The sequence below is a fragment of the Acomys minous genome (assembly GCF_964271855.1).
Source record: "Acomys minous genome assembly, chromosome: 11".
Classification (NCBI taxonomy): Eukaryota; Metazoa; Chordata; class Mammalia; order Rodentia; family Muridae; genus Acomys; species Acomys minous.
In genome coordinates, this window is record NC_140492.1 from 44,561,281 (window position 1) to 44,588,139 (window position 26,859).

At 39.8% G+C, this 26,859-nt stretch overlaps 1 protein-coding gene across 3 annotated transcripts in view; it reads left to right on the forward strand.

Moving 5' to 3' along the window:
* TRAT1 (T cell receptor associated transmembrane adaptor 1) overlaps positions 1-12,243 on the forward strand; it is a 35,924-nt gene extending 23,681 nt beyond the window's left edge. Inside the window, exons 4-7 of one of the 3 annotated variants that reach the window (XR_014783056.1) lie at positions 3,461-3,522; positions 5,482-5,576; positions 10,309-11,587; positions 11,622-12,243. Coding sequence is in view for 2 of the 3 variants with exons in the window: in XM_084801176.1 (XP_084657302.1) it covers positions 3,461-3,522; positions 5,482-5,576; positions 10,309-10,566 (415 nt within the window). In the remaining variant the exon portion in view is untranslated. Of the gene's footprint in view, positions 1-3,460; positions 3,523-5,481; positions 5,577-10,308 lie in introns of all 3 variants that reach the window. The other 2 variants (XM_084801176.1, XM_084801177.1) reach the window with 2 other exon arrangements.
* The last annotated feature ends 14,616 nt before the right edge of the window (positions 12,244-26,859 follow it).

Below are 26,859 nucleotides of genomic sequence, written 5' to 3' on the forward strand. Positions count from 1 at the left end.
TGCATTTATTCCTGCTGTGACTTGAGGTGACAGGGTGGGTTGGGACTCCTTGGAGGCCTCCCCTTCTTTGAGAAGGAGAAGGGGGAATAAGGAGAGGGAGATATGAGAGCGGGATTGGGAGGGGAAGAGGGAGGGGACTGGGATCATGTTGTTAAGTGATTAAATAAATGAGAAAAAAAACCACTAAACTAGAAGCCCTGACAAGGAACCTCCACTGAAGCTTCAGAGTTCATTTCCTGTTGGCCACCTACTACTGGACAAGCCTCCTACTCTTAAAAGGAGTTTCTTTTCCCAGTGAGACTCTCTTGTATAAAACTAAATTTTCACATAAAAACTTTATTACTTTTACAGCAATATCTTACCTTTTTATTTGAATATTGAAACCCTATATGAAATCTGGAGGCTGAGAAGAATTAAGTTGTTTAATATCATTGATTTATACATAATACAGTTATAACTTATAGAATTGACATTTGAAGGGATCCAGGTAGAAGTAATGTGTTTTTTGAAGAATAATCTTTTAAAATCTTCTTAGATAATAAAACATTTCAAGTAAATAAAATAAACACATTTTAAAGACAGTGACTAGATAAGGACTAATTGAAAGTTCAAATATTTGGACCATAGAAGAAGCTACAATAATATATTTTACAAATTCGAAGTGTCGATAAATATACCTAATAGCTAGAGTCCCTAATGTCAGAGTGAGTGTCTGACTTGAGCCCAAACTCAGGGTAGATTTTTCTCCAAGTTACATGCTAACTTACTAACTTTTTTCAAATGGCAAGCACTGTATAAGCTGGGTATGTAACTCAGAGGAAGAACAGCTACTTAGCATGCACAAGACTAGACGTTTGATTCTCAGTCTTGCAAAGGAAAAAAAAAACCTCCAACAATTATTGTAATCTTCCACATAAAACATTACCAAACATTTGTTGTTGAAGTTTATTACATGTCTACAGTAAGCTGCAGCTATTCAGCATTGCTAAGTAAAGACACGTTTTTTAATTTGTTCATTAAAGCAGATGCTCCTGAATAATAGTTTATTTGAGGTGATTAATCACTTGAGACCTGCCTGCAGACATGGGACACTGCATTATAAAGCACATCTTATTTTCATTCATAGGGAATAGAGTGATATTCATTTTTTGGACATGATTTATCATTTGCAGGTTGTGGCTGCTATCTCTGTGGGCTGGGAAAATGGATGGCTTGTCTTATTAAAAAGTCTTCACCTTTTGCTATAATATTTTATGCATGCCCAGAGAAAAACCATGCTCAAGACTTTGGTTCCAGTATTAAGCTGTACTGGATGGGAAGACGATTGCAAATGAGTTTGTTACTATTGCTAAGTGAAATGCGGGCCAGCATCTGGACTTTTCAAACTATTTGTGAAGGAACCTTCTGAACTGTTATTTGTTTAAGGATACCTACCTAGCATTTATATATACTCTGTCTTCTTTAAAGTATGGGAAGCACTTTGGTGTCAGGCCTTTGAATGAGTTCCTTTTTCTTTGGATGTAACTCCTTCCAGCTCTCTGTGACACGTAATCTCAAAGTGAAAGCAGTTGGTCCTATTTCATAAAATGCCACTTACCAAGTACGTGTTCCTCTGCCCCTATTCTACCAATGTAAAATTTAGACATTAAGGCCATTGTCATAAGCATGATACCAGTAGGAAAATCTGGAGACTATGGTAAGGTATTTACTTGTATAATAGCATTATTCACATAAAGCAAGAAGGAAATTTAATCAAATATCAAGAACTAATACTCCTGTATCCCTGTTAGTTATCTAGACTAAAAGAGAAGGAAACTATGCTCTTTATATAACCATCTAAACTATTTCCCTAAAACCACTGGATTGTGTATCTTTCTACATGACTTGCTTATAATATAGGTAGAGCAGAGGGCTTTCCAATCAAATTAACATTGTGACCATAGCTCTCGTACTATGTTTACAATTACTGCCTGTATGTCTGGATGTTTAACTCCTATGCATTGGAGATTCCTAGTGAGTCTAGTGCAGGAATCAGATCCTTCTAAAGAACTGGCCCAAAGGTCGAGTGAGCTCTGGCAGAGTGGGAAATTCTCATAAGTGGTAATTATTTCTGGTGTTGTTGATAAAACAACATTAATAAATTAATCTCTCTGTATCTCAGGCTTTTCAGATTGTAATGGCATAGGAAGTGTAGTAAGTTGTCGGTCATTTTATTCCATCTACCAGTCTGATTCTATGGTATGTACCTAACAAATGTAGTTTTAAAGGACCTTTCAGAGCTCTACTGGGAGCAAGCAGATAGGCAGTACAGCCAAGAGCACAGACAACTTGCATTCTCTTCCTAACTCTGCTTTTTTCTACCCTTGTGATCTTGAGGAAGATCTTATGACCTTGAGGTTGAGAAGTCACATAATGTCTGTATATTTCATCTTTCTTGTCTATAAAAATTGTGGTGATAGTGCCGGCTGTTGAAATTGCTTTGAGAATTAAACAACAACAAATATATATATGAAATGTGCTTCAAAAAGTCCCCAATAAGAGCTCTCAGTAAACATTTGGTATCCTTATTTATTCCTGAAAGAAGTTTCCAATCTCAACTTTTTAAATTTTAATTTTAATTTATATATTCACTCCTATCTCAACTTTTAACTTGCACACACACGTTGGACCTGGGAGCAGTAGAACCAGGGGAGCTGGCCTAGAGGAAGAGTGGGTTGAGGCGTGTTCAAACCCTAGAAATCTCATGCTGGGATTGGCAAGAGTAGGACTGATACCCATCATGCCCTGGGCCTGCATGTTCTGGTGCACATAGCCTGGTGCCCCACCCCCACAGGCCCGAAAGTCACTTAGCTTAGTAGCCAGGTTAAACTTCCTCTCCCTTCATAAGGTCATGAGGGTCCTTCGGCTAATGAGGCATCCTCGGCACCCTGGCTTAGGCCAATGATGTACCCTCACACCAAAAGTTCCTATCTAAGTAGCCTTTGTTTCCCCCAACCAACCCCCCCCCCAAATATAGGAGCTGCCTCACTGAAGCTGCCTCCTGAGAGTCTGTTCTCATCGTGTTTACTGTCCCCTGAGGCTTCCTCAGCTCCTGGCTCTCCACTTTGCTTCCTTCCTCAGGATTCCCAGGTTGCCAGTGATCGAAGGCCAGTTGTGCCACTATGGGTAGGGAGGCAGAGCCTGAACAGCTTACACACACACACACACACACACACACACACACACATACACACACACACATGCATGATATTCACTTTCACTCATTCACATGTGGTCACTTCTACCAAAGACATCTGAGGCTGAACAAGAACATGTGATAATTTACTACATATTGAAGTTAGCTGAGATATTAGTTATTAATTTTTATGTATTAGTTAACCAGTTATTACTTAGTAGTTATATTTTACTAATCAAAAAGTGGATTTTTATCTAATGAAGAAAATAATTTCCCCTGTTATAGAATTGATGACTATTATGTTGAAGATACTCCAATTTATGGTAACTTAGAAAATATAATCCCAGGTAAGTTTTATTTTTCTATAATTACATATGTCAAAAAAACTAATATATTCCACAAACAATTTGAGGTGTCTCTTTTTAGAAACCATCACAGTTAGGTATCTTAGAAGCTATAAGTTATATCTAGTATGTTATAAAGGATATGTTTGCAAGGGCCACACTGTATGCTGCACTGTGATAAACAGTGCAAGCCAGCAGCTCCTGTTTTTCTATGAGCTTTTTAATTTACTCTTGGAGTAGTAAAAACACATTACTATCAGAATAGCAACAGAAGATTTAAATTTCCATGAATTTTGACAGGCAGAGAGTTCTATGAAATAAATCGATTTCTAGGACAGAATACGATCCACAGATAGAGTATTTTTGTGATATGTATATAAAAGCATGTCTACGGTTAATGGCCAAACCAGTGAACACCTTCTCTAGTTTCTGGTGTTTTAACCTGTTTATTTAACTGGAGAACCTGGGGCTGGATTGATAACAGGTGTGGAGAAAGCAGAACCAAGTCATCACTAAGTGGTTTGTGCTTTTATTTTTCTACAAGTGCTCTCCACTTGAGCCTTCTCTCAAAACGAAATGCTGTAAAGTTCTCAAACATATTGAGCAGCTGAGATCCAACCCCGTGGCTGATGAGAGAAGTTGCCGCCCTTCTCAGGGCCTTCACTCTGTTCATGAGAGGAGTCTCTGGGCTTATTCTGCTTGCAGATCTCTCTCTCTCTCTCTCTCTCTCTCTCTCTCTCTCTCTCTCTCTCTCTCTCTCTCTCTTCTCAAATGCGAAGGTTTTCTGTGATCTAAAAATACCATAATATTTATAATCCAAAAAAAATATGGAATTGATATAGTTAGAGATATGGGAACTTTGTAAGATTAAAAGATTTAACTTAATCTAGCAACATGGCTGCTCTAGCAAAGGATCACATCCAAAGACCTTCTAGGTCTATGTGACCTGGCTGGAATGCAGAGACACTCTGGATTACAGTATGATCTGGTTGGAACACAGACACACCCTTAGCACACACCTTTAATCCCAAACAATGAAAGTCAGAGCGAATATGCCCAGCTCTCAAGAAAACAGCGCAGGAAGGAGAGGCTATTATAGAACAGTGTAGGGAGAGAAAAAGTGTGTTGTGAGTACAGTTTCAGGGGTACAGTTTTACAAAGACAGGTGGCAAAGATAACAAGCTAAACAAGGGTGAAGACAGAATGAGCCAGAGAATGAGAAGGAGCCAGAAGATTATAGCATATTGCCAGTTAGTATGAGGCCAAGCAGAGCAATTCAGCCAGAAGTCAGAAGAAGCCAGATTGAATCAGTCAGCTTGGGAGATTAGACTACACAGAAGCTAGAAGCCTGCAGGCCTAGGCCTAGGGATAGTTAGAACAGGGAAAGAAATGCTCTAGGCTCAGCCCAAGCCGTGTATGTGCACATTGTAGATAGAGCTCTCATCTCATTCCTCTATCTGAAAAACTAAAAGTGACATTTACAAGAATCTAAGCCGTTTTATTCAAAATTAGAATGAGGTACCCTAAATACCTCTCAATCAAGCATCTCATTCATAGAATGAGTTACAAAATTGTCGTCACTGACGGACTTTGCAAGCACCGTGCCTCATGCCACAGGGAAGCATGTGCTGGCACACTGTGTACCAGATTACACAGGCAACCCTTTAACTCCATCATAGCTCTAGATCATCTCAGACAGTAGTTTCAATAAGACTTCCACACACTGCTGTGGAACAGAAAATCCCTATGGTGCAGTCTACATCTCGAGTGTCTTTCTTCTGTCCATCATGAATATTGTGGCAAAAGACCTCTCTGTCTGATCCGCAGGTAACAGTTTGTGCACTAACAACCTCTTTGCATGCCCATCTAAAAGATTACTTAAATATTGTTTGGATCGTGCATTTTCTTTATGCCAGCCCTCTTTATTTTTCCATGGCAATCTCGATCACTTTTCCTCCCAAGAAGAAATGGATGAGGGCTGCTATGAGCAAATGAAAGCTCGACCACAAAGACCTGCAAGTGAGTCGCAAGAAGCCGCTGCATCTGCAACTGCACAGGTGAGTTTTCTGTGCAAGTTATGTGTAGCCAAGGTCAAGAGCACAGAGGGTATTTTCTCATGTTTAGAATCTCCTGTTAAGAAAATTTGCAGCATGAACCACATGTCAGGGTCTGAGACTTGAGCTCTACAGGGACACTCAGAAGCAAGAATAAAACTCAAACCGTACCCAAAGGCTCAAAATTAGGTATAGTTCAAAGGGCAATAGACCCTGTCTGTGCATACATGCATATATACAAATATATACATGTACAGCAACAAGTTTGAATACATGCTTTGAAAACATCATAAAGTTCACTTAACGTCCAGTTCTTTCTTCTTCAAAATCTTCTCTTACACCCTCTCACTAGACTGGTCATGAGGATAACAACTCTGTCGGCTTTCTTTCATGTGCCTCACATGTATCATCTCCTTAGAATTCCATGAGGGAAGGCAGCATTAAAATTCCCATTTAAAAAAAATTGCAAGACAAAAAAGCTTGTCCTGGAGCACTCAGATACTACATAAGGAGACAGGATCCAAAGGCAGTTGTACTTTTCCAATAATATTCTTTTTCTAAAGTCGGTCACGTTTTGGAAGTTTCCCACTGTGGTGGAATTTTTCTCTTTTTGCTACATGAATTTTATAAGAAATAATACTTTGCAACATTTCTTGGTCTTCATTTGTGGGACTCCTAACAGTGGGAGTAGGAGCTGTCTCTGACTCAGTTGCCTGCCTTTGGGACCCCAGTCTGGGCTGCTTAGTTTAGTTTCAACAGGAGAAGGGGCACCTAGCCTAGTCTTACTGAAACTTGATAGGCCAAGGCTGATTGATATCCATGGGAGGCCTCCCCTTTTCTGAAGAGAAGGGCGGGGGGGGGGGGGGGGGAGGGAGGAGTGGACGGGAAGAAGGGAGGTGGTCATAGGGTGGGTACTGGGAGGGAGGGATGGAGGGAAAGCTGGTCGAGATGTAAATAAATTAAATAATTAAAACTTAAAATGAAATCAAAATACGGTGATATTTGAGAAAAAGTCACCGCATATGCAGTCTGATTTTTGATTAATTAATGTTAATTGATTGATTAATATATTAATAAGATATACTTTTAGGGAAAGGAGAAATGGCTCAGAGGTAAAAAGCATTTGTTTTATATAGGGCTAGGGCTCAGTTCCTAGAACCCACACTGGAGAGTCCCAAATCACTGGTAACTGAAAATCCAGGGTATCTGACATGCTGTCTACCCTCTGCAGGCACACACACACACACACACACACACACACACACACACACACACACACACACATACATATAGATTCACACACATATATATATCCATAAAACACAAATCTTCAAAGTATACTTGTATTTTTCAAAGCAAAAAAAAAATTACATGAGTCTTTGATCTTAGCCATTTGGATAGGTGTAAGACGGAATCTCAGGGACTTTTTGAAAGAGAGATTTGGTGGCTGTTCAGGCATCAAACTGTCTCTGTCATTTTCTCACTGTGGAAGCTGCTTACCTATACTTCCTATCTACTCAGATAATTAATTATATTCCTTCTCAAGTCTCTAATGGGGTTGAAGACAAGATAGTTTATTTTTACAATTAAGCTTAGTTGTTTTGGGGTTAAGATGGTTTAGGTCTAGATAGATGTTTTCAGTTGATAAAGATGGGATATGATAGATATTGATTTACATTCAGAATTTTAGAATTTTAGACTCACCAAGATAGGAAAGATATTCTTTTCAAGGTTGCCAAATACAAATAGCCAAAACACTGTGAATGTATCATTTATATAATTCCTGATTGTTTCATGGTTCTTCTTGCTCTAGGTAGTTTATTATATATATATATGTATGCAATTATATAAATGTATATGTTAAAAAAGATTTTTTTTAATTTTAAAAAGAAAAAAAGGAAAAGCCCACCATGATATAATATGTTCTGTTAAACACATGATAATGAGTTAATGAGATTAAGGTGTAATTTTACCATCTAGAAATGTACAGATCCATCCACACAGTTTTAGTTATAAATATACCAAGAATTCTGAATAGGAATTATGAGTGAACACATGTAAAATGCACAGAGTAGCTTTGAGCTGCATCTGGTTTTTACTCAAGTGGGAATGATGCAAAACCATGCTCTTCTATGAATTGTGTATTTAAAGATACCATTCAGAATAAACTGGCACTTCTTCTATTACATTCTTATAAACTTAGTTTCACATATTAGAGTCATCTCTTCCTGGTTGCTCGGTTTCGCTTTGTCAGCATACTTATGACCAATTTGCTATTCCACTACGCTGTTGCACTGACTGGTCACAGAAGTGTAGGTAATCTACAATGGCATGCATAAGCTGAAGGGAAAAGGTGTTTCCTGGCAACCATGTGGGTCATTTCCCTGCCCCCTGAAAATGATGTGTGTGCTTCAGAGACTCTAATTGGAATACTTTGGTCTATGTCAACAAATTAAGCATACTTCTAGGAGTTCATCAGAAAACCTAGGAATAAGTCCCAAAGTGTTCCCATATCCAATAAACTTGAAGTATGTACGCATGTGATGTTCCTTTTATTTATTGATTGATCTTGGATCAATGCTCTGCCTCCTTACTCCATAGTAAGCATCATCTCCCTCCCCAAACCAATACTGACTGTGCTTTTCACTGTTTCTCCCGAGTCTTTCAGGATCTTACAACTTTGATTAATTTTCCTCTATTTTCTTTTGCTTCCTGGAAACAAATCATTGTTATTTGCCTAGCATGTGTACAAATGATCTCAATATTTAAAAAACAAACAAACAAACAAAAAACTTCCTTTCATCTCTCTTTCCCTATAGGTTCTAAACTAGATGGAAATTAGATGTTTTTTTTCCCATCAGTTGTAGCTTCTGTTTCTTTCTAGACTAACGTTCCTTTACCGTTTCCTCTAGGTCCCTCCCAGTCCCAATTCACTCAACGAAGCCAGCACAGAAGTACATCCATGATACTTTCTTAGAACTCTCAGTTTATTCTTTTACCCTGGCACTGCCTGATAAAATACAGTAGTTATTGGCCAGCCACATATTATTTGGGGTGCTTTCTTATAAGTGCAGAAACAAAATTCTAAACACTTTGGAATGAAAGGGAGATTATTGCCTCATAGGATAGACAGAGCTAAGAATACATTTTGCTTCTGAGGTTGTTGAGTGGAGAAGCTTCCCTCATTCTCCTCACGAGCTTAATACCTCTTTCTAGTCTGTCATCAGCAGACTCCTCCAATGATGCTGGGCAAACCACTAAAAGCCTTTGTATTCTTCCTTTTGACTCAAGTGAAAAATATGTTTTCTAGCCTTGAGAGTAAACATCAACTTTAGGATGCCATCAAATATACTCATTCCTGGCCCGTTCTCTTGGGCCCTGTTGTCAGAGCAATGATAGATGTTGAGAGATTATCTTATATCTGTATGGAAACTTTACCTGTCAGTAATACATCTCATGGCCTATAGCTCAGGCAGGAAATAGGAGGTGGGACATCTAGCAAGCAGAAAGGATTTGGAGCTAGAACTACACATGAGAGAGCCACCCAGGAATATATGAGGATGGACGGATGCATGGTACCTGAGTGGAGGTAACCAGCAACATGACAGAATATATATTAGTATACATGGGTTCTTTTATGGTATAAACTACTCCAAGAAGAGTCTTGCTATATGGCCTAGGTATCTGTAAAATATATTTTGGTCCCGTGAGTGTTTATTTCAGGAGCTTGTGGCCAGGAGGAAACCCCAGGCCAGGAAGGCAATGGGTGCTTGGTCCAGCATAGGTCAGTTGCTTGTAGTAATTTCTCTATTTGCCAATCATATCAATACTATGAGATCAATACTACTGCTTCCACTTTAAAAACAAGAATACTGAGACTGACTATGGATTTAAAGAAACTGCCCAAGGCCCTGTACATAGTACAACTGAGACTTAATATGGAACTTTCCTACAACACATTCAAGGTCTGGGTTTCAACCTGACAACCTGCTATTTCTCCATGTTTTCTTAGTCTGACCCAGCTCGAGAGCAAAAAGGAAGGATAACATGTTTCATCATCTCTTAGATATCAGTTGTGTAAAGATGTCTGTTGGCTTTAGCATTTGTTGTTTGGTTTTGGTTTTTATTGTTTTATGTTTTAGGTTTTTTTTGAGACAAAGTTTCTCTGTATAGTCCTGGCTGCCCTGGAACTTACTCTGCAGATCTCTCGACCAGGCTGGCCTCTAACTCAGAGATTTTCCTGCCTCTGCCTCCTGGCTGTGGGACTCTGTTTGCTTTATTCTAATGAATCTTTTAAAAACGTAAAATAAAAGCACACCTTATGATTTATTAAGTTACTCCCTATTACTCTTTCCCTCTCATAAACAAATTAAGGTATAATTACTTGGTAGGAGTGATTTAACTCAGGGACTACTTGAGGTGAAAGTGAAGCTGGAAAACAGTAAAAAAAAAAAAAAAAAAAAAGTCTAAAATGTTCATGTAAATTTTGACAATGGGAAACAAAATCCATGAAGCTTCATCTAAGCACTTAGCTTTTTTAGCTCAAAAGTCTTGAATTGCCTATTGACTTGTTGGTGGTGGTGTTGCTCTTCATTGTCAACCTTAGCAAAATAAAGTAACTAAGGCCAGAAAACAAATTATTTGTTTTTCATAGGCCATGGAGATTTGTAGAACTCTTGGAAATTAAAAAAATAGACTAACAGTGGAAAACTAACATACCTTTTTTTTTTTTCAGGTACCTGTTGAAGCTCAGCTGTGCTATGCCTCACTGGATCACAGTGTCAAGGGGAAACGCAGAAGGCCCAGGAAACAGAATGCTGATTTGTCAGACAGGGGAAATGATGAACAAGTTAATCCAATGGATGCCAATGTTTCTCAGGTCAATTTGGTAGAAAGTTTCCCACCAGATAACCAGGCAGTAGAGGAGAGTATTCATGATGATCCTGCTAGACTGTTTGGATTGATTCGTGCCAAAAAAGAACCTGTAGTCTAGCTGGACCATGATCCGGCTCAATATTAATGCCTTATCAGGGATGGTTAGGACAAGATCCTCATGTGACACACTATGACTGGCAAACAGTCTGCTCACTTGTTGTTGGAATGGTAGCCTCCTTTTTCTTCAGGTATTTCATCTCCACACACTAAATCTAATGCCATTAAAATTAGCTATATGAATTCAGTTAAAAAATATACAAGAAGGAAAAGTAAAATAATAGAATGCAGTTTGTAAATTAAGGTACATGGCAACAAAATCAAAATGTACAGTGATACCTAATAAGGACAATTTTTAAAATCTAAAGAACATAAGTGCTCTAGGACATGTTGAATGAAATATAAAAGCCAATGTATTTAAAAAATTAATCAATCATTTACTTTTTCATCAGTGTAAATAAATAATTAGAAGAAAGTTCTGATTGAAGGCACATTGCCAAGAAATGTAGAATAATCTTGAAGAGTATTTTTCCAAAATGTAAATAGCATCATTAGCTTAAAAATTATTATAGAAATAAGTTCATGTTCTTTATAACAATTTAAAAAAGAAGAAATTATATATTCTACTAGCCAGAGATAGTCAGTATTCTTTCTGAGTTTCTGAATATTCTACTGAACATAACCACATATATGTATCAGTTGTTCCTTTTTTCTGTTTTAACTTAAAAGTAGATGATTATGCATGTTATTTAAATTTTCTTCATGTATCAAGAGACTGTGGCTTTATTTCTACTATGTTTAACTATATAAAAAGTTATCATAATTTGTCTTTGGTAATGCTGGGAAGCAAACACAGAGTCTTTCACATGAAAGACAAGTGCTCTACTGTTGAGCTTCATCCCAAATCTGTCTCATAATTTTAATGTTTGCATTGTATTTCATTTATGATTAAATCAGAATTCATTTAAATAATTTTGCAGACAGCTCAAATTAATTCATGCTTCTATTTATGTGTTCAAAAATAATATTTTAATGAGAGTGCTTCAAGACACTTCTGGATACTTGTCTAGTTTCCTCTTTTTGTTAAGTGTCTAAAAATGAATTAAATATTTAAAGATATGGGTTCATATTGTTAATCTCCATAGGCCAGATCTCTGAAAGGTCAGAAATTGGGCCAAAAAGTATGCATACAATTTATATTTTAAAGGAGTGTCCCATAATGGCTCCTAAACAGTTAACTCAATAAACTTCAGAATGGCAAGGAAGTATATAGCTGTGATCCCAGCATGTAGGAGGCTGAGGCAGGAAGAGAGAGCACTGTTAATTCCAGACCATCTGGGCCAGCATAGTTAATCCCTAGTCAGTTTGGGCTAAAAGTGAAACCATGTTTCAAAACAATCAGAAACAAAATAACTTCTCTTACTCTCCATAGAGAAAGGAGGCTTCATGGTAGTCTGCAATAAACATCATTAATTTATAATCTGCCTTTTAAAATGCTACTTTGGCAGAGAAGATTTAATACAACACACTTGTATGTCTTCCTGTCTGGCTGTGTGCTACGGATTTCGTGTACATCACACTTTTATAATATATTAAAATTTATTAAGTTTTGATATAGCTATATAGTTTCTCACTTCCCTTTCCTTCCTCCAAGAACCTCCCCATACGTTCCCTCTTGCATTCTCTCAGTGACCTCTGTTTTCTTTAATTGTTACATATATGTAGGCATGCAATTGTAGAGCTCCACCTGGAGAAGACTGTTTCTCCAACTCTCAGCCTTGGCGGGTTACTTGTAGTCTTTGCCCAGAGCCGAAGTTCTGCAAGCTTTCTCCCCTCCATGTTGGCACGTCCATTGGCACCACCATTGTTCAGATCTTGTTTTGTCGGTCATGTTGATGAGACTTTAGATTAACAATTGCTTTTGAAAATATTAAAATAATAAACGTACTTTCCCAGTGTTTTCCATACAATTAGACTATCTTGACATCCTGCGTTCTTTGCATCCATGCAGGATTCTGTCTTGTACCCCACATTTCAGCCTAAACAATTTCTTTAACTATTTATACAGTTCAGGTCAGTGGGTAATAGAACTCCCTAGGCATGCTGTGCATCTGAAAAAGCCATTGCTTTAATTTTTCGGGATATTGTCACTGGGTATAAAATCCCCAAGGTTGAGCTACGTTTCTTTGAATAATCTAAACTGTTCCAGTCTGGATGCCATCTGAAAACTTCCTGCTACCATTGCTTTTAACTGTTGTGGCTTGCTGAATCAGTGCTGCTGGGTTTGAAACAAGTTGACTACCATTCCCTTCAAAGATTAAGTCATCCTTCTAGACTTGAGAAACAGAACAAGCAACCCCTGTCCCCGTTGACTATTGCAGATGTATTTTGAATTTCAACCAGAGACTCAATCTCCTAAATAAGAACGTTGATGGGGAAATGTGCATTCACCTCATCTTATAATCGAAGCCCGTTGTCACAGCCTTGACCATGTTGTGAACAGGTATACAGATAGATTGAGCAATAGCCAGTTCCTTTCTGCTCCCCCACCATTTGTCAGCCTGCAGTCTCTTCTTCTATTTGAGAAAACTCAGCTTTACATTGATGTGTCTAGAGTCCCTGCAGAGGATTTCTCCGAGGCCCTTCATGATACCTGTGTGCCCCTCAGAGTAATGCTGACATTTTCTGGAGTGCCAGCAGTTTGGTGAGAATGGACTTCATTCTCACAATAGGTGTGGCAAAAAAATGTTTTCTGCTTCTTTAAAAGATAATATTTTTTAATTTTATTTTTTTTTCTTTTATTGAATGTCTATGTTTTACACTTCATGCACCAAAATCCCTCTCCTCCCTCTAGTAAAATAAAACAGACAAAAATTCTTGTCACAGAAGCTGTAGTGTATCACGCAGTATAGCCTTTTGTCCACATATGTTTACTTTCAAATATTTATTGGTAGGAGTCATGGGTCTGGTTTGAGGCCTACACTATTGTTACCAGATCCTCACTGGGACTGCTGCCAGATATCCTGTTGTTGCTGTGTGTCAAGGAGCTTCTTAATCTTTGAATCTACAAATCTGGCCCCTTCATGTGTTCCAGCAGGTCATACATGAGGTAGATGTTGGGGTGAGGTTCACTCAGCGCCCTGGATCAGGGCCTGCTCCCTCATCCTCAGGGCATGGCCCACTCTTCCATTCCTTGTCATCATGGCAGGGCTGGCTCACGCACTCCTTGTCCTCAGGCCAGGGCCCACTCTCCTGCTCCCGTGTCATCAGGGCAGGGCCTGCTCTCTCACTCCCATGTCATCAGGGCAGGACCTGCTGTTATCATGGTAGGGCCAGCTCTCCTGATCCCATGTCTTCAGGGTAGGCCTGGCTCATCCGCTCCCATGTCATCAGGGCAGGACCATCTCACCCACTCCCATGTCTCAGGGTCAGTTCTCCTGCTCCCGTTCAATTGGCCAGATTGTTGCTAGCCCTCAAGGCCTGTATGGCCTCCCACTCCTGTGGATACTGGATCTTATGGGCCATCAAGGAGGTGGCAAGTGGAGGCCCCTCTAAGTCTTCATTGAGTAGCTTGCAGAAACCATTGATGTTGGCCCAGCTCAGCTTCTTGTCCCAGGGAACTTGTGGCTCTGTTGATTCGTGCCTTCTGAGTCCCTGGTTCCATCGAGTGCTCCATCCACCATGAGCCCTCCCACTGCCCCCCCAACCTCTGCCTTGGTGCTGCCCCTAGTATTCACCTCTGCATGATCCAGCTCTCAGCACTGAGGAAGGCCCTGGCCCGTGAGAGGAGGTACTTGAGGGCTGTGGTGTGGGTGGTGCAGTCCTCGCTCAGGCTCAACTCAAACAATGCCCCGTCCTTGAACGCTATCTCCTTGGCCCGCACTGCGCTAGGCCACAACCCAAAAAGCAGCAGTGGCGGTAGTGGTGGCAGTGGCCGTAGTGGTGGCAGTGGCCGTAGTGGTGGCAGTGGCCGTAGTGGTGGCAATGGCCTGGGGTCCCTGGGAGCTCACCTGAGCGTTGTCCCATGGTCCTGTGGTGGGAGGGCACGGAAAATCCACATGACAGGATTTCCTTCTCTCTGGGAAACACCAGCACTGTGGTTTGGAGCTCTCAGTATGGTCCTTTGGTGGCTGTGCAGTCGCTGCTGTTCCTTGGAACAGACACAGTGTGTGATCGATGTCATCCTGCATGATCTTGGCTTGGGTATTTCTAATACATTGCACTAAGTGTTTCCTCCCAATCAGGCCACACTCGGGGGATGAAAATTTCTGTGTAGCTCTGGAACACAGTCATCCTCCTCAGAATGCAATGAGGACCCCATCTTTCAAACCCAGCGGACCTGAGCCTGCTGCACGCAAAAGATAATCTTTTATTGGGTAAAAGATACTGTGAATTGTACCTTATTTAATGATGGATATTTTAAAACTATTTTGAACATGTCTTGTAATGTGTCAAGCTGTTTGGACATAAATTTGATACTTTGTGTATTTATTTTTATATTAATTTTTTTAGTTAGCATCCAAAATAGTGAGTTTTACTTGGCATGTGCATGTGTGCATGTATGCATGTGTGTGTGTGATTATACTTTGTGATTATTCATTTCCTCCCTCCCACTACCTTACTCCATATCACCTACCCACTGTGGACTCTCTTCCTTGCCCCAAGAGTCACCTCTTCTGCTTACATATTGCATGTGTGCCATTGACGTCTTTCCCCAACTTCCTTAGGACTCCTTCCTCCTCTCTCATGATCCCCTTTCTTAACCTTCACAATACACAAGAAGTGCGTTCACACACACAGACAGCTTAACCTTCACAATACACAAGAAGTGCGTTCACACACACAGACAGAGACAGACACACACACACACACACACATACATACACGTGAAAGAGAGTCACATTCATATATAATTATAAATCTAGATTCTGAGTGATACAGAAAACATGCAGAATTTTTCTGAGTCTAGCTTATCTAGTTTAATATAATGATTTCCAGTTACATCCATTTTCTTGTAAATGTCATTTTACAAGAAATTCATGACATAAAATTCCATTTTATGTGTACCACATTTTCTTTGCCCATCGTTTTCATTTGTTGATGGACAAGTAGGCTGGTTCCAGCATTAAACTTGGATATACAAGTATATCTATGGTATGATGATGTAGCATTCTTTGGGTATATCCCTCAGAGGGAAAAAATAGCTGTCTCATATGGTAGTTCTAGTTTTAAAACATCTATACTGATTTCCATCTGGCTACACAAGTTTTTGGGCCAACCAGCATGAATATCCTCTCCAGCATTTGATGTCATTTGTTTTCTTGATGATAGCCACTCTAATCAGAATGAAATGGATTCTTAAAGCAGTTCTCATTTTTCTCACAGGGAAGGTGAGTATTTATTGGTCATTTGTGTTTCTCCTTTTGAGGACTGTCTACTCAGTTCACTACTCTGTTTTTTAACTGGGCTATCTCAGTTTTTTTATTTAACTTTTTTGCAGCTCTTCATATAGCCTGAATACTAATCTCTTCTCTGATACGAAGTTGGCACATTTTTCACTGAGATGACTATTTCTTTACCATGCAGAAAGTTAACTCCATGCACTGCCATCACGTCACTCTTGGCATTATTCCGTGGGCTGTTAAAATCCTTCCCAAAGTGCTCTTGCCTCTACCTGCATCTTCAGGTGTTTTGTTTATTTCAAAGTTCAGGTCTTAGATTAGGTTCTTTGAGCCATGTTGAATTTATTTTTGTTATTAAACATTTTAAATTTTATTTTATTAATTTATTCAGATTACAACTAAATTGTTATCCCATCACTTGTATCCTCTTGTTCCTCCCTCCTGCTTTCACCCTATTCCCCTACCCTAGGTCTGAGACCAAGAGGGACCTCCTCTCCCACTAAATGGTCATAGGCTATCAAGTCTCATCTTGGTAGCCTGCTTATTCTTTCCTTGAGTGCCATCAGGCCTCCCCACCAAGGGGAGGTGGTCAAATATGGGGCACCAGAGTTCATGTCACAGTCAGTTCCCACTCTCCACATAACTGTGGAGAATATCCTGTCCATTGGGTAGCTCAGAGTAGGGGTTCGATGTTTACTACTTGTATTATCCTTGGTTAGTACAATAGTTTAAGCAGAGCCCCGTGGGCCTTGATCCACCCTTCACGATGTTCTTCTTGTAGGTTTCTAGGACCCTCTGGATCCTTCTATTTCCCCATCTCCTATATTTTTCTTACCTAGAGTCTCAGTAGGATGTCCTCACATCTATCCCAATCTCCTGCTAAGTGAAGACTTTCGTGACACATGCTTTTTGGTCTAGTGCCCAATTATAAGTGAATATATACCAGGTGAGTCTTTCTGCTTCTGGGTTAACTCATTCATTATGATCATTTCTAATTCAATCCATTTGTCCACAAATTTCGGGAATTCCTTGTTTTTAATAGCTGAGTAGTATTTCATAGTGTATATGTACCACAGTTTCTTTATCCATTCTTCTACTGAGGGACACTTAGGTTGTTTCCATGTTCTGGCTATTATGAATAAGGCTGCTATGAACATGGTTGAGCAAATTTTCTTGTTGTGTGCTGGAGCATCTTCTGGGTATATTCCAAGGAGTGGAATAGCTGGGTCTTGAGGAAGCCCTATTCCTATTTTTCTGAGAAAGTGCCAGACAGATTTCCAAAATGGTTGTACAAGTTTGCATTCCCACCAGCAATGAAGGAGTGTTTCTCTTTCTCCACATCTTTGCGAGCATGTGGTGTCACTTGAATTTTTGATCTTAGCCATTCTGATAGGAGTAACATGGAATTTCAGACTTGTTTTCATTTGCATATCTCTAATGACTAAAGACGTTGAGCATTTCTTTAAGTGTTTCTCAGCCACTAGATATTCCTCTGTTGAGAATTCTCTGTTTAGTTCAGAGCCCCATTTCTCAATTGGGTTATTTGGTTTGGTGGTGTTTAATTTCTGAGTTCTTTATATATTTTGAATGTATTTTTATATGGTGTGAGAGATATAGATCTGTTTGTGTAAACTCTGTTTTCCAAGTTAAAGAGTCCTCTTCAATGTTATACCTTTAACCTCTGCCCAAAATGATGTGGCTATATCTGCGAGGGCTTATTTCTGGGTCCTCTGTTCTGCTCTATTATTTATACGTGAGCTTCTGTGCCAGGACCATACTGTTTTCCTACTTTGGATCTGTAATACAGTCTGAGATCAGCTATTGTGATGTCTCTCATATCACTCTTCCTGCTAAGGGTGTCTTTGCATATTTGGGTTTTGTGCTTCTTCATTATATCAAAATTCTCTCTCTCTCTTTCCCTCTCCCTCCCTCCCTCTCTTTCTGTCTCTCTGTCTCTCTGTCTGTCTGTTTCTCTCTCTCTCTCTCTCTCTCTCTCTCTCTCTCTCTCTCTCTCTCTCTCCCTCTCTCTCTCTCCCTCTCAGTTATTATAAGAATGTCATTGGAGATTTTGTTTGATCTGTATGACAGCTTTTGGTTATATAACCATTTTCACAATATTAATTCTATAAATTTATAATCAAGAGCAGTCTTTCCATCTCCTGCTCTCTTTTTCAATTTCTTTCTCTGGTGCCTTAAAGTTTTTATTGTAGAGGTCTTTTACATGGTTACCATGGGTAATCAGGATGATGGCAGTAACCTGTATTGTTTTGGAGTCTTCTGGAACCTCCCTGATTCATAATTTGTAGGAAGACCCTTTTCTCATTTGCATTTTGTGGTCAATTATTGAGTATTTGACAAGTATCCTTTACATATCTCTAGAACATACTCTATTACTCAAACAGTCTCTTCTGCAACATTTTTTTCTTCTTGACATATTTCCTCAGTTCATATGATACCTAAGCTTCTTCCACCTATGACAGTATCTAAAAACATCCTCTAGAGCAGTGATTTTCAACCTGTAGGTCATAACCCTTTTGGGGGATCGACTTACCTTTTCACAGGGATTGCCTAAGAAGACCAGAAAACACAGATATTTACTTTATAATTCATAACAGTAACAAAATTACAGTCATGAAGTAGCCATGAAAATAATTTTATGGTTGGGGGCTATTACCACATGAGGAGCTGCTTTAAAGGGTCACAGTGAGAGCGAAATAGAGAGTTCATTCAACTCCTTTGTTTTCCATATTCCTGGACCACAGTCCTTCATTGCTTAGTGTTCAATGTCTTAAGTTCCACTGATTTATCTATTTTGTCTGGAGTTTAGCTCTTCAGCCAAAATGACATGGCAAGTCTATATGTTTTTCATCTGGACAACATGCCAAGGCACTCACATCATGTTATTATAATTCTGCAATATACATATATCTTGGATGCGATAATAAGCTTTGAGCCTTTAGCTATCAGGCAATAATTAGGGGATTACGTCACCTGTGGAACCTTGAAGAGTTTATGTTCCAAAAGGAATATCATTATAAATTCTTCTAATTCTACTGAAATGCACTGAAAAAAAAAAAAAAACAAAGAAAAAATCACCAGAAGAAAAGAGATGAATTTGTAAGCATTTGAGTTCTTCACTGATGTTGCCGCAGAGGCTTTTCCTGGGAAGACTCAACACACGTATCTATTCACCCCAAATCATGAACCAATAACAGACCAAAGTGACCATTCTATGAAAGTCCAAGTTGCTGAGCCAGTGAGGTTTGTTAGGTCACAGCTGAAGCTGAAATACCAAGCTCGGCATCACTTGGAGGCAGCTAGATGGCTTCCAGCTCCTCTCAGCCACTTAGCTGTTCTTTCCTGCTTCTCTAAGTCTGGGGAGGTTCTCTCCTGAATCTTGCAAGTTTCAGCTTTCCTAGACTTATGAAATCAGTTTACTTCCTGAGTCTCAGGAGTCTATCCCCTCCTACCTGGAGGCGATGTTTCCGTTCAGAGGAAACCGCTGTACAATAATTGATGCCACCTTAAAGTTAAAACAACAAAGAGTCCAACTCAAGTCTCAAGGAGAGAAATAATTGTGTATTTCTGTTTGGTATTAAATAGCTTATTTCTAGTAGAATAAAGGCAAAGAGATTAGTGCAGGCACATGGTCTCTTTATCTCTCTGAAGTCTTCTCTTCATTTGATTAATAAAATAGCCAACTTATATTAAGACATAAAAAGGATAGAATATGAAATTTGAGAGACTGGGTAGCTAGAACATAAACGCAGTCCTCCTATGCTGTTTATCGTTGTTTTATTCTCTTCGGTGAAATGAATGGAAACTGTCCCCTGTAGGCTCAGATATTTGAACACTTGGTTCCAGTCAGTGCCACTGTTTGGGCTTGAGGAATAATGAAAACTTCAGGAGGCGGAGCCATCATGGGGGGGGGGGCAGGGAGGATTTTCCTGAGGACAATTTCACTTGCTGAATATTTAATTGCCGTGTTGCTATTGATCTTCCCTAATTCACTGAACTCTAGTAGGCAGTGGAAGACAAGATGTCAGCAGAAATGCTAATATGGGGGCTAACCTCTGGATGTAGGATGGAGAACATCAGGGGCTAGCTCAGTCTGTAAACTGATTGGCTGGCAAGCTTGAGGACCTACCTGCGCTCACCTGAGCATGCTGGTGAGCACTTGTAATCTCAGTGACTGGGAGGTAGAGAGAGATGGGTCTGTGGAGCTGCTGGTCAGCCGGAATAGCCTAATCAGCCAGCCCTAGCCAGGTGAAGAAGTCCTATCTCAAAAACAAAGCAAACAAAACAAAACAAAACAAAAAGACCCAAACAACAACAACAAAAACAAGTTTGGAAACATAGAAGAACAGTAGCAAAGGTTGAGCTCCTGTCTCCACACATGCATGTATGCATGTCAATGTACAAGCATGCATGTGTACACTTACAAACCAAAAGCTGGGGGCGTGTACATAGGTTTTAGCTGGGAGGCAGACGCTAAGCCCTCCTGTAGAGTTTGGAGGGGAGAAGCTTGCCACTTGACAGGTACGAGCATCTTTCCTGCTAAGGTTCTGTCCACCAGTCAGTTTCCGAACATTTTTTTTTACCCTAGAAAAGAAATAGTTTTATCTGTGCTTGCTGATAGCTCTCTCTTTTGGACAATTTCACCATTCTGTGATAATGACACATTCTTCATTGACATAATCAGAATAGGCCAAAGATTAATGCCACACAGGCCTCCTTTCGCTATTAATAAGTAAAACCCTATCCACACTTTATTCCATTCCTGCAAAAATGAAGCCGTGGACCTGTTTTCTTCACCTTTTCATGCTTTGTAACAGAATCCCTGAGCCTTTTCTTATTTAAAAAAAAAAAAAAGGAAAAGAAAAGAAAGTCTTCACAATTAACGAAAGGAGTCTAGGAAAATGAGGAGAGGTCCCCACTCTCCTTAACTTAGAAGATAAGGCTTTGTGCATCATAAAACGAATTCAGATAGCCCGATTTGCTAAGGTTTTAAATTGAGAGGGTTCACAAGAATATCAATCTTGTTTCCTGCGCAACAAGGAGACCTGTGTGAATATTCATAACCACTGCCAGCTCCTTCCTGTCTCCCTGCTAATATAAATGTGTCCTTGGAAGTATCATTGAAAGGGAAGACCTGCAAGACTGAAGATTGCTGCCATTCCCTCTGATAAAACCCAGGGAAATGTGCCGATCTCTGCTTATCTTACTAGACCTGATGTTATTATTATAATTGACCCATCGGTGCTCTTAGAAAATATAAATACTTGCAGTATTACCAAGTTGTACCAAAAAAGACTCCCAAGCACTTTTTTTTCTTCTTTTATAGCCATGAGGGGAAAAGTTAAAGTCTACAACTGCAGCTTCTCTTGTTTTAACAAGGAAATTGAGGGGCTAATTTACCCAGAAAAAAATACCTGTTTAAATCTAAGACAATTAAGGAGGCCAGATGAGGCGGTACATGTAGAAGTAAGCACTCTACAAAAGGCAGGATGCTGAGATCTGTGAAATGACCTCATGAGGTATTTTTTTCTAGCAAATGCTTCTAGAAGCCTACTCTGTGCTAATCGTTACTCTACTGTTCTTGCCAGCCCAAGACCCATTTTTGTCCTTCTTATTTTCTTTCAATAATGCACCACCCCCATTTTGTTTATGCTTCTACACCAGACCCTCTTTTTATTTTTCAAGCTATGATCTCACTGGCTCTTTTTTCTTGACCCTCATCTTTTGGGCAACATAAAAGACAACCTAAGGTGTTGGAATGATCTCCTAAAATGCGCTCATAATTAAATGTCATTCAAACTTGACAGGTGAGAGCATGAAACAGAATTAATTTGATTTACACAAATAAAGCCATGTAGAATTCCTTAGACCAAAGTGTCATAGAAAAACTCACCCACGCCCGGTACCTTACAATAGTAAATTAACATTTTTAATAACTTAACTGCTTGTTTTAACCTCTTCTCATTTGAAGGCCAGCCTTACTTTGGACTGTACCTATTAGAAACCTGAGTGTAAGAGAGGTTAGCATCTGATTCCAGAGCATGTATAATAGCTGCTTCTCATTGCTGCCTGCAGAGGTTGGTGCATAGACTATCTTGCCTACTTACACGCATCCTGCTGAATAAGCAGGGTCTCCCCGCTGTGAAATGTGGTTTGGCAACCCTGCTTGGCTTTCCAGCCTCCTGTTTTATACAGAAGCACTTGTGTAAACCTTTACTGATGTAAGAAAGGTGTCAGAAAGGCATACTGAGTAAATACATAGAGTGGAATAAGAAAGGCCATGTGTTTAGGGAATTTACCCAAATTTAATTGTTTACCTATATTGTACCAGGCATGGTCCTAGACCCTGGGTTTTAGAGGAGGAAAGAGGCACAGCTGGTGCCCTGAGAGAACTCTGGATTCTTTACAGACTTTGAGTCGCTTCATGGTGTCAGTGAACCTCCTGGCCCCTCTTTAGCAGGTTTTAACAAAGCTCTGTTTTCTGTGATGTCGCCACTGGGCAACTTGGCTATTTCATTTCTCAGGAATTTAGAGCCCTGGGGTGAATTAGAATTACAATTGGGAAGGAAGTCAAAGCGCCCATCAAGCCTTTGGGCTAATGCCTGTCCAGGGTGCTTATGTGGCTAGGGCAGAAAGTGTACAAAATATTAACAAAGCATGCTTCCAAACTGACTTCGTAGATGCTGACACTGTATTCTGATTACTTTATTGGCTGCTGTGTGCTCATATTAGCTCCACTAAAATGATGCACATTTCTGTCTTGAAATTTTTATTGGCTCCATTTTCTAACCAGGATAATTAAACAAATAAAGATAATTGGGCAAATTAAGATTTTTTTTAAAAAGGCATGCTAATCACTTGTCATTGTGTTCTCATCAACAGATAAATTCATCTAGTCCCGATGCTACCATTTAATCTGCTTCCTTTCAATTTGGGTAATGTCCTACTCTAATCAGGGGAATTAAACGCCTACTCAATTATAAAGGGAGCTTCCATAAGATAGAAGAACACAGGAACCTCAGCTATTTGTATCTGCATTTTGCTCAGCAGCACCTGCGCATGTGTAAGCACCAGGGCCCACTCTTCGACCCAGCTTTCAAGGGGGCAATGAAAGCAAAGCAAACTTTGTGTAATGATCAATGTTCTATGTTCTGTACAGAAAGAGGACCTATGCTGAAGAAAAGTGCAAACAAAGGCTAGGCTAAAGTTCAAAATTCATTCCATTTCTCCAAAATTAAATGAGCTTCTAAGAAATCATTCCACTGAGTCTCTGGGCTTTATTAACTCAACCATGGTTTACTTATTATAGCTTTTTTCCTTTCATCTGTAGATTTGGGGGTCAGGGAGGGAGCCCACCATACAACATAATAGCAAGCAGCTGTTGGATAAGCCAGAACTTTCCTAAGGAGCAAAATACAAGTACTGTTATTTGTCTCATTGTTTGTGTGTTTTGTTTTGAATGCTTCTTGTCACTGAACAGTCTGTTCATGATGTATTTGCCATGTTATATTTTAAAAAGCGAGCTTATATAATGAGCTTAATCACGTTCAGCATGTTGGAAATAGTTTTTCCTTGAGTATGACCGGGTAGAGAATTCCTATCAAAATCCCTGTCCTCATCCATCCTGAGCGTTGCTGTCCTTCGCTGTCACTTCCAAAACAGCTCAGAAAAACACCATGGTGAAGCTGGAGGAGCTGAGACACAAAGCCTGCTGCCCCCCAAGAATTCTCTAGAGCCTTGTGGGGTCCCTCCAGAATGGCTTCAAAGCAAGGGGCTCTGTCACTTTTCTGTCAAGACATCAAACCCTAGAGGAAAGCCCTTCCACTTGCTCTATATTAAAAATTCAGTTTCTTTTTAAAAATAAAAGCTGAGTTAAATCAGACTGTTTGCCTTTTACTTATATAAGATGCAAAATAATATCATATTGATTTGTGACCTTTCCAGGGAGCTACACCCTTCTCTGGTCAGAATGTTTAAAAGACCAGAGACACTTTTTGTTGTGTTGGACCCTGAGTCTATTTTCTAAGGTGCATGCCTATTAGCATCTACACAGATGTAACGGTTAAAGAGGGATTTGTTGATTTTATTTTTAATTTTATAATCCTTTTTCTCCATCTATACACCTGTACAGCATATTAAAGGTGACTCCCATCCTATGTAACCCATCATCCTGTCTATTTGCTTCTTCTAAGAGTAGCCGTGCTTGGTCTAAGGATCCACCATGACTGCCTGTGGGCTTGTGATGGAACCTGTCAAGCCAAAGCTTGGTGATGATATACTGGACAAAATTAAAGTCATTATTCAAAGTCTTCTTAAAAATTCATTATCTATCTGTCTGGTTTGTGAAGCTATGTGAAGAAGGCTTTATTATGATTCCTATTTTACAAATGAAGAAATTGGAATTAGATTCTCTTAAAAGGTATTAGTTCATTAAGTTCCCCAAATCAGGAAACAAATACATGCTTTGCATCCATCCTCCTATAGGGGCAACCAGAACACATGTAGTCACCCATTATACAAAGAGATGGATGCATGCTTATACTTAGCTTGCTTTTTCCACTCTAACATAGCTCCTCATACCCTGCCTAGGGATGAGACCACCCATAGTGGATGTGGCTCCCCATTTTAATTAATGTAAAAAAGATAACCCTACACAGACACACACACTCCCAAACCAACATAATCCAAGCAATCCAACATTAACACTTCCTTCCTACATGATTTTAGATTGTGCCAAACTGACAACTAAAACTATCATAACCCTGATCCTTGTCTACTTATTGGATAAACATCACCTTTAAACCATAAAAGTATATGCTTTGTCCTCTAAGTCTCAGGTTTATCTCATAATATAAAACACAGTCCAACTCTAAAAGTCCTCATAATCTTTAAAATTCTAAACCTTTAAAGGTCTAAAATTCCTTACCTGTGAGGGATTACACACTTTCAACATAGAACGGCACAGATTAAACATTCCCATGGCACAATGGAAAGCTCAGTTATGAGTGATCAAACTAGGAAACCAAAACCCATCAGGGAAAATGGCAAATCTTGCAGTTCCATGGCCAGCCATACAAAAATATTTCTTATAATTAATAGACTCCAACAATCACCAGTTTCTATTACTATACAGTTTAGGCTTTCCCCCAACCCAGTCTAGTGTCTCAGTTGGCTGAAGGCAGTAGCATCTGACTAATTGTATGATCCCTCCCTCTTTCGCAGCCACCATGAGGTGAACGTCTCCAACTTGCTTCCATTACTATGACTCCCGCCTCACAGTAGACTCCCTAGCATAACAGTCAGCCATCCAGGGATGAGTCACTGAAACCCTGAGACAAAATGGACATTGGTCCTTTTAAACTGCTTTCCTTTGGTGCTTTGCGACAGTGACAGAAAACCAATAGCAAAATCAACACTGCAAAGGAGAAACCTTGTTAAGACAAACCCTGACCATGTGGTTCTTAAATCTTTGGAGATGGTAGGCTCGAAGACTTTGAAAATGTTTGGAGATGTAAGCTATGAAAGCCTTGGAGTTCTGCGAGAAGCATTTGCTAGGAAACTGAGTAACACCAATTTGAAGAGTAAAAACTACTGACAATTGTACCCGAGGCCAGGCATGTTACTTCCTGGCAAAGAACTAAGCTGCCTTTTGTACCTTCTCCAGGAATTTGTGTAAGGCTGAGTTGAAAGGCTATGGACCAGTTGATAGGTGGTATTTCAAGGGGCTCAGCATTCAGTCTGAGTATTGCTGCCTGCTTTTAATACAATTTGCATTGAAAATTGTAAAAAAAAAAAAAAAAAAAAAAAGGAGCAAAAAGCAGAGTTCAAGGATTAGAAGAAGCTTAAAGATTGGCCAGAGATGGAACAAGTTGAACATTCAGCACAAAAAGGGGCTTGCAAAAGAGATGAGTATCATTAAAAGGAAGCCAGGCACTTTGCCTTAGCATAATAGGAAAGATGCTTCGAGGGCATTCGGAGTCATCAAAAGTCACAAAGCCAAGGGTATAAGGGTATAAATTCACTTTAAAAACTTTCCCTTGAGGAGAGAATGCCACTAGGACACACTCTTCAGGAAGAGCTGCCTAAGGGGACGTTTCCCGGGGCTTACCCATGTGGGCATGTGGAGGACACCGCAGTTGTGATCCAAGGTAGCACAGCTATTTCTGGAGCCCTACAGACCTTGCTGCTATTCACTTGCTACTAGTTTTCTAGGCATAGACAATGTGATAGTTACGGGCATCGATATTTTCATCAAGATTCCAGTGTCAGGTCTTGGAAGCTAGGCTGTGTGTCACAGGCTCGATGTCCCAGTAGGCAGTCCTTGTGGAACTCAAGATGCACAGGAAATTCTAGGAAGTTAGAGATACCAGGAACGTGGACTATCTGATGTGGAAAGCTGTGGTCAATGAGCAGGTACCGGCCCGGGGATGCGCCGTGCAGGCAGGTTAGGTCTCTCTACTGCGAGACAACATAGGACCCTTTGAACTCCCACCATGCCGCCCAACATCAGAGAGGAGCTACAGAACTTGGTATCTTTTCAAGCCTGATTTGTGCTTGCTTTGGACAAAGCCCTCCGATTCTTTCCTTCTGGGAATGAGAACACCCACCTTGTGCTACTGTATCTTCTAAGCACATAACAATCTTTTTCCTTTTATAGGGGCTTACAGGTGAGTCTTCCCCAGATCTCAGACCAAACACTGGTACTGATTGGGCTTGTGAAAATACTGAAACTGTTGTGACTTTGGAGAACAAAAATACATTTTCAACTATAAGCAAGATAGTTATATCAGTTATATTAGGAGGGGTTATGAGCTTGTTATTGTTATTAGTGGGCAAAGGGGGGTCTAAGGATGCGTGTCTGTTTACATATATTGGTGAGTTGGACGGAACTATGAAATGTATCACCTTCTACTCATGCGGACTCCTTATATGTG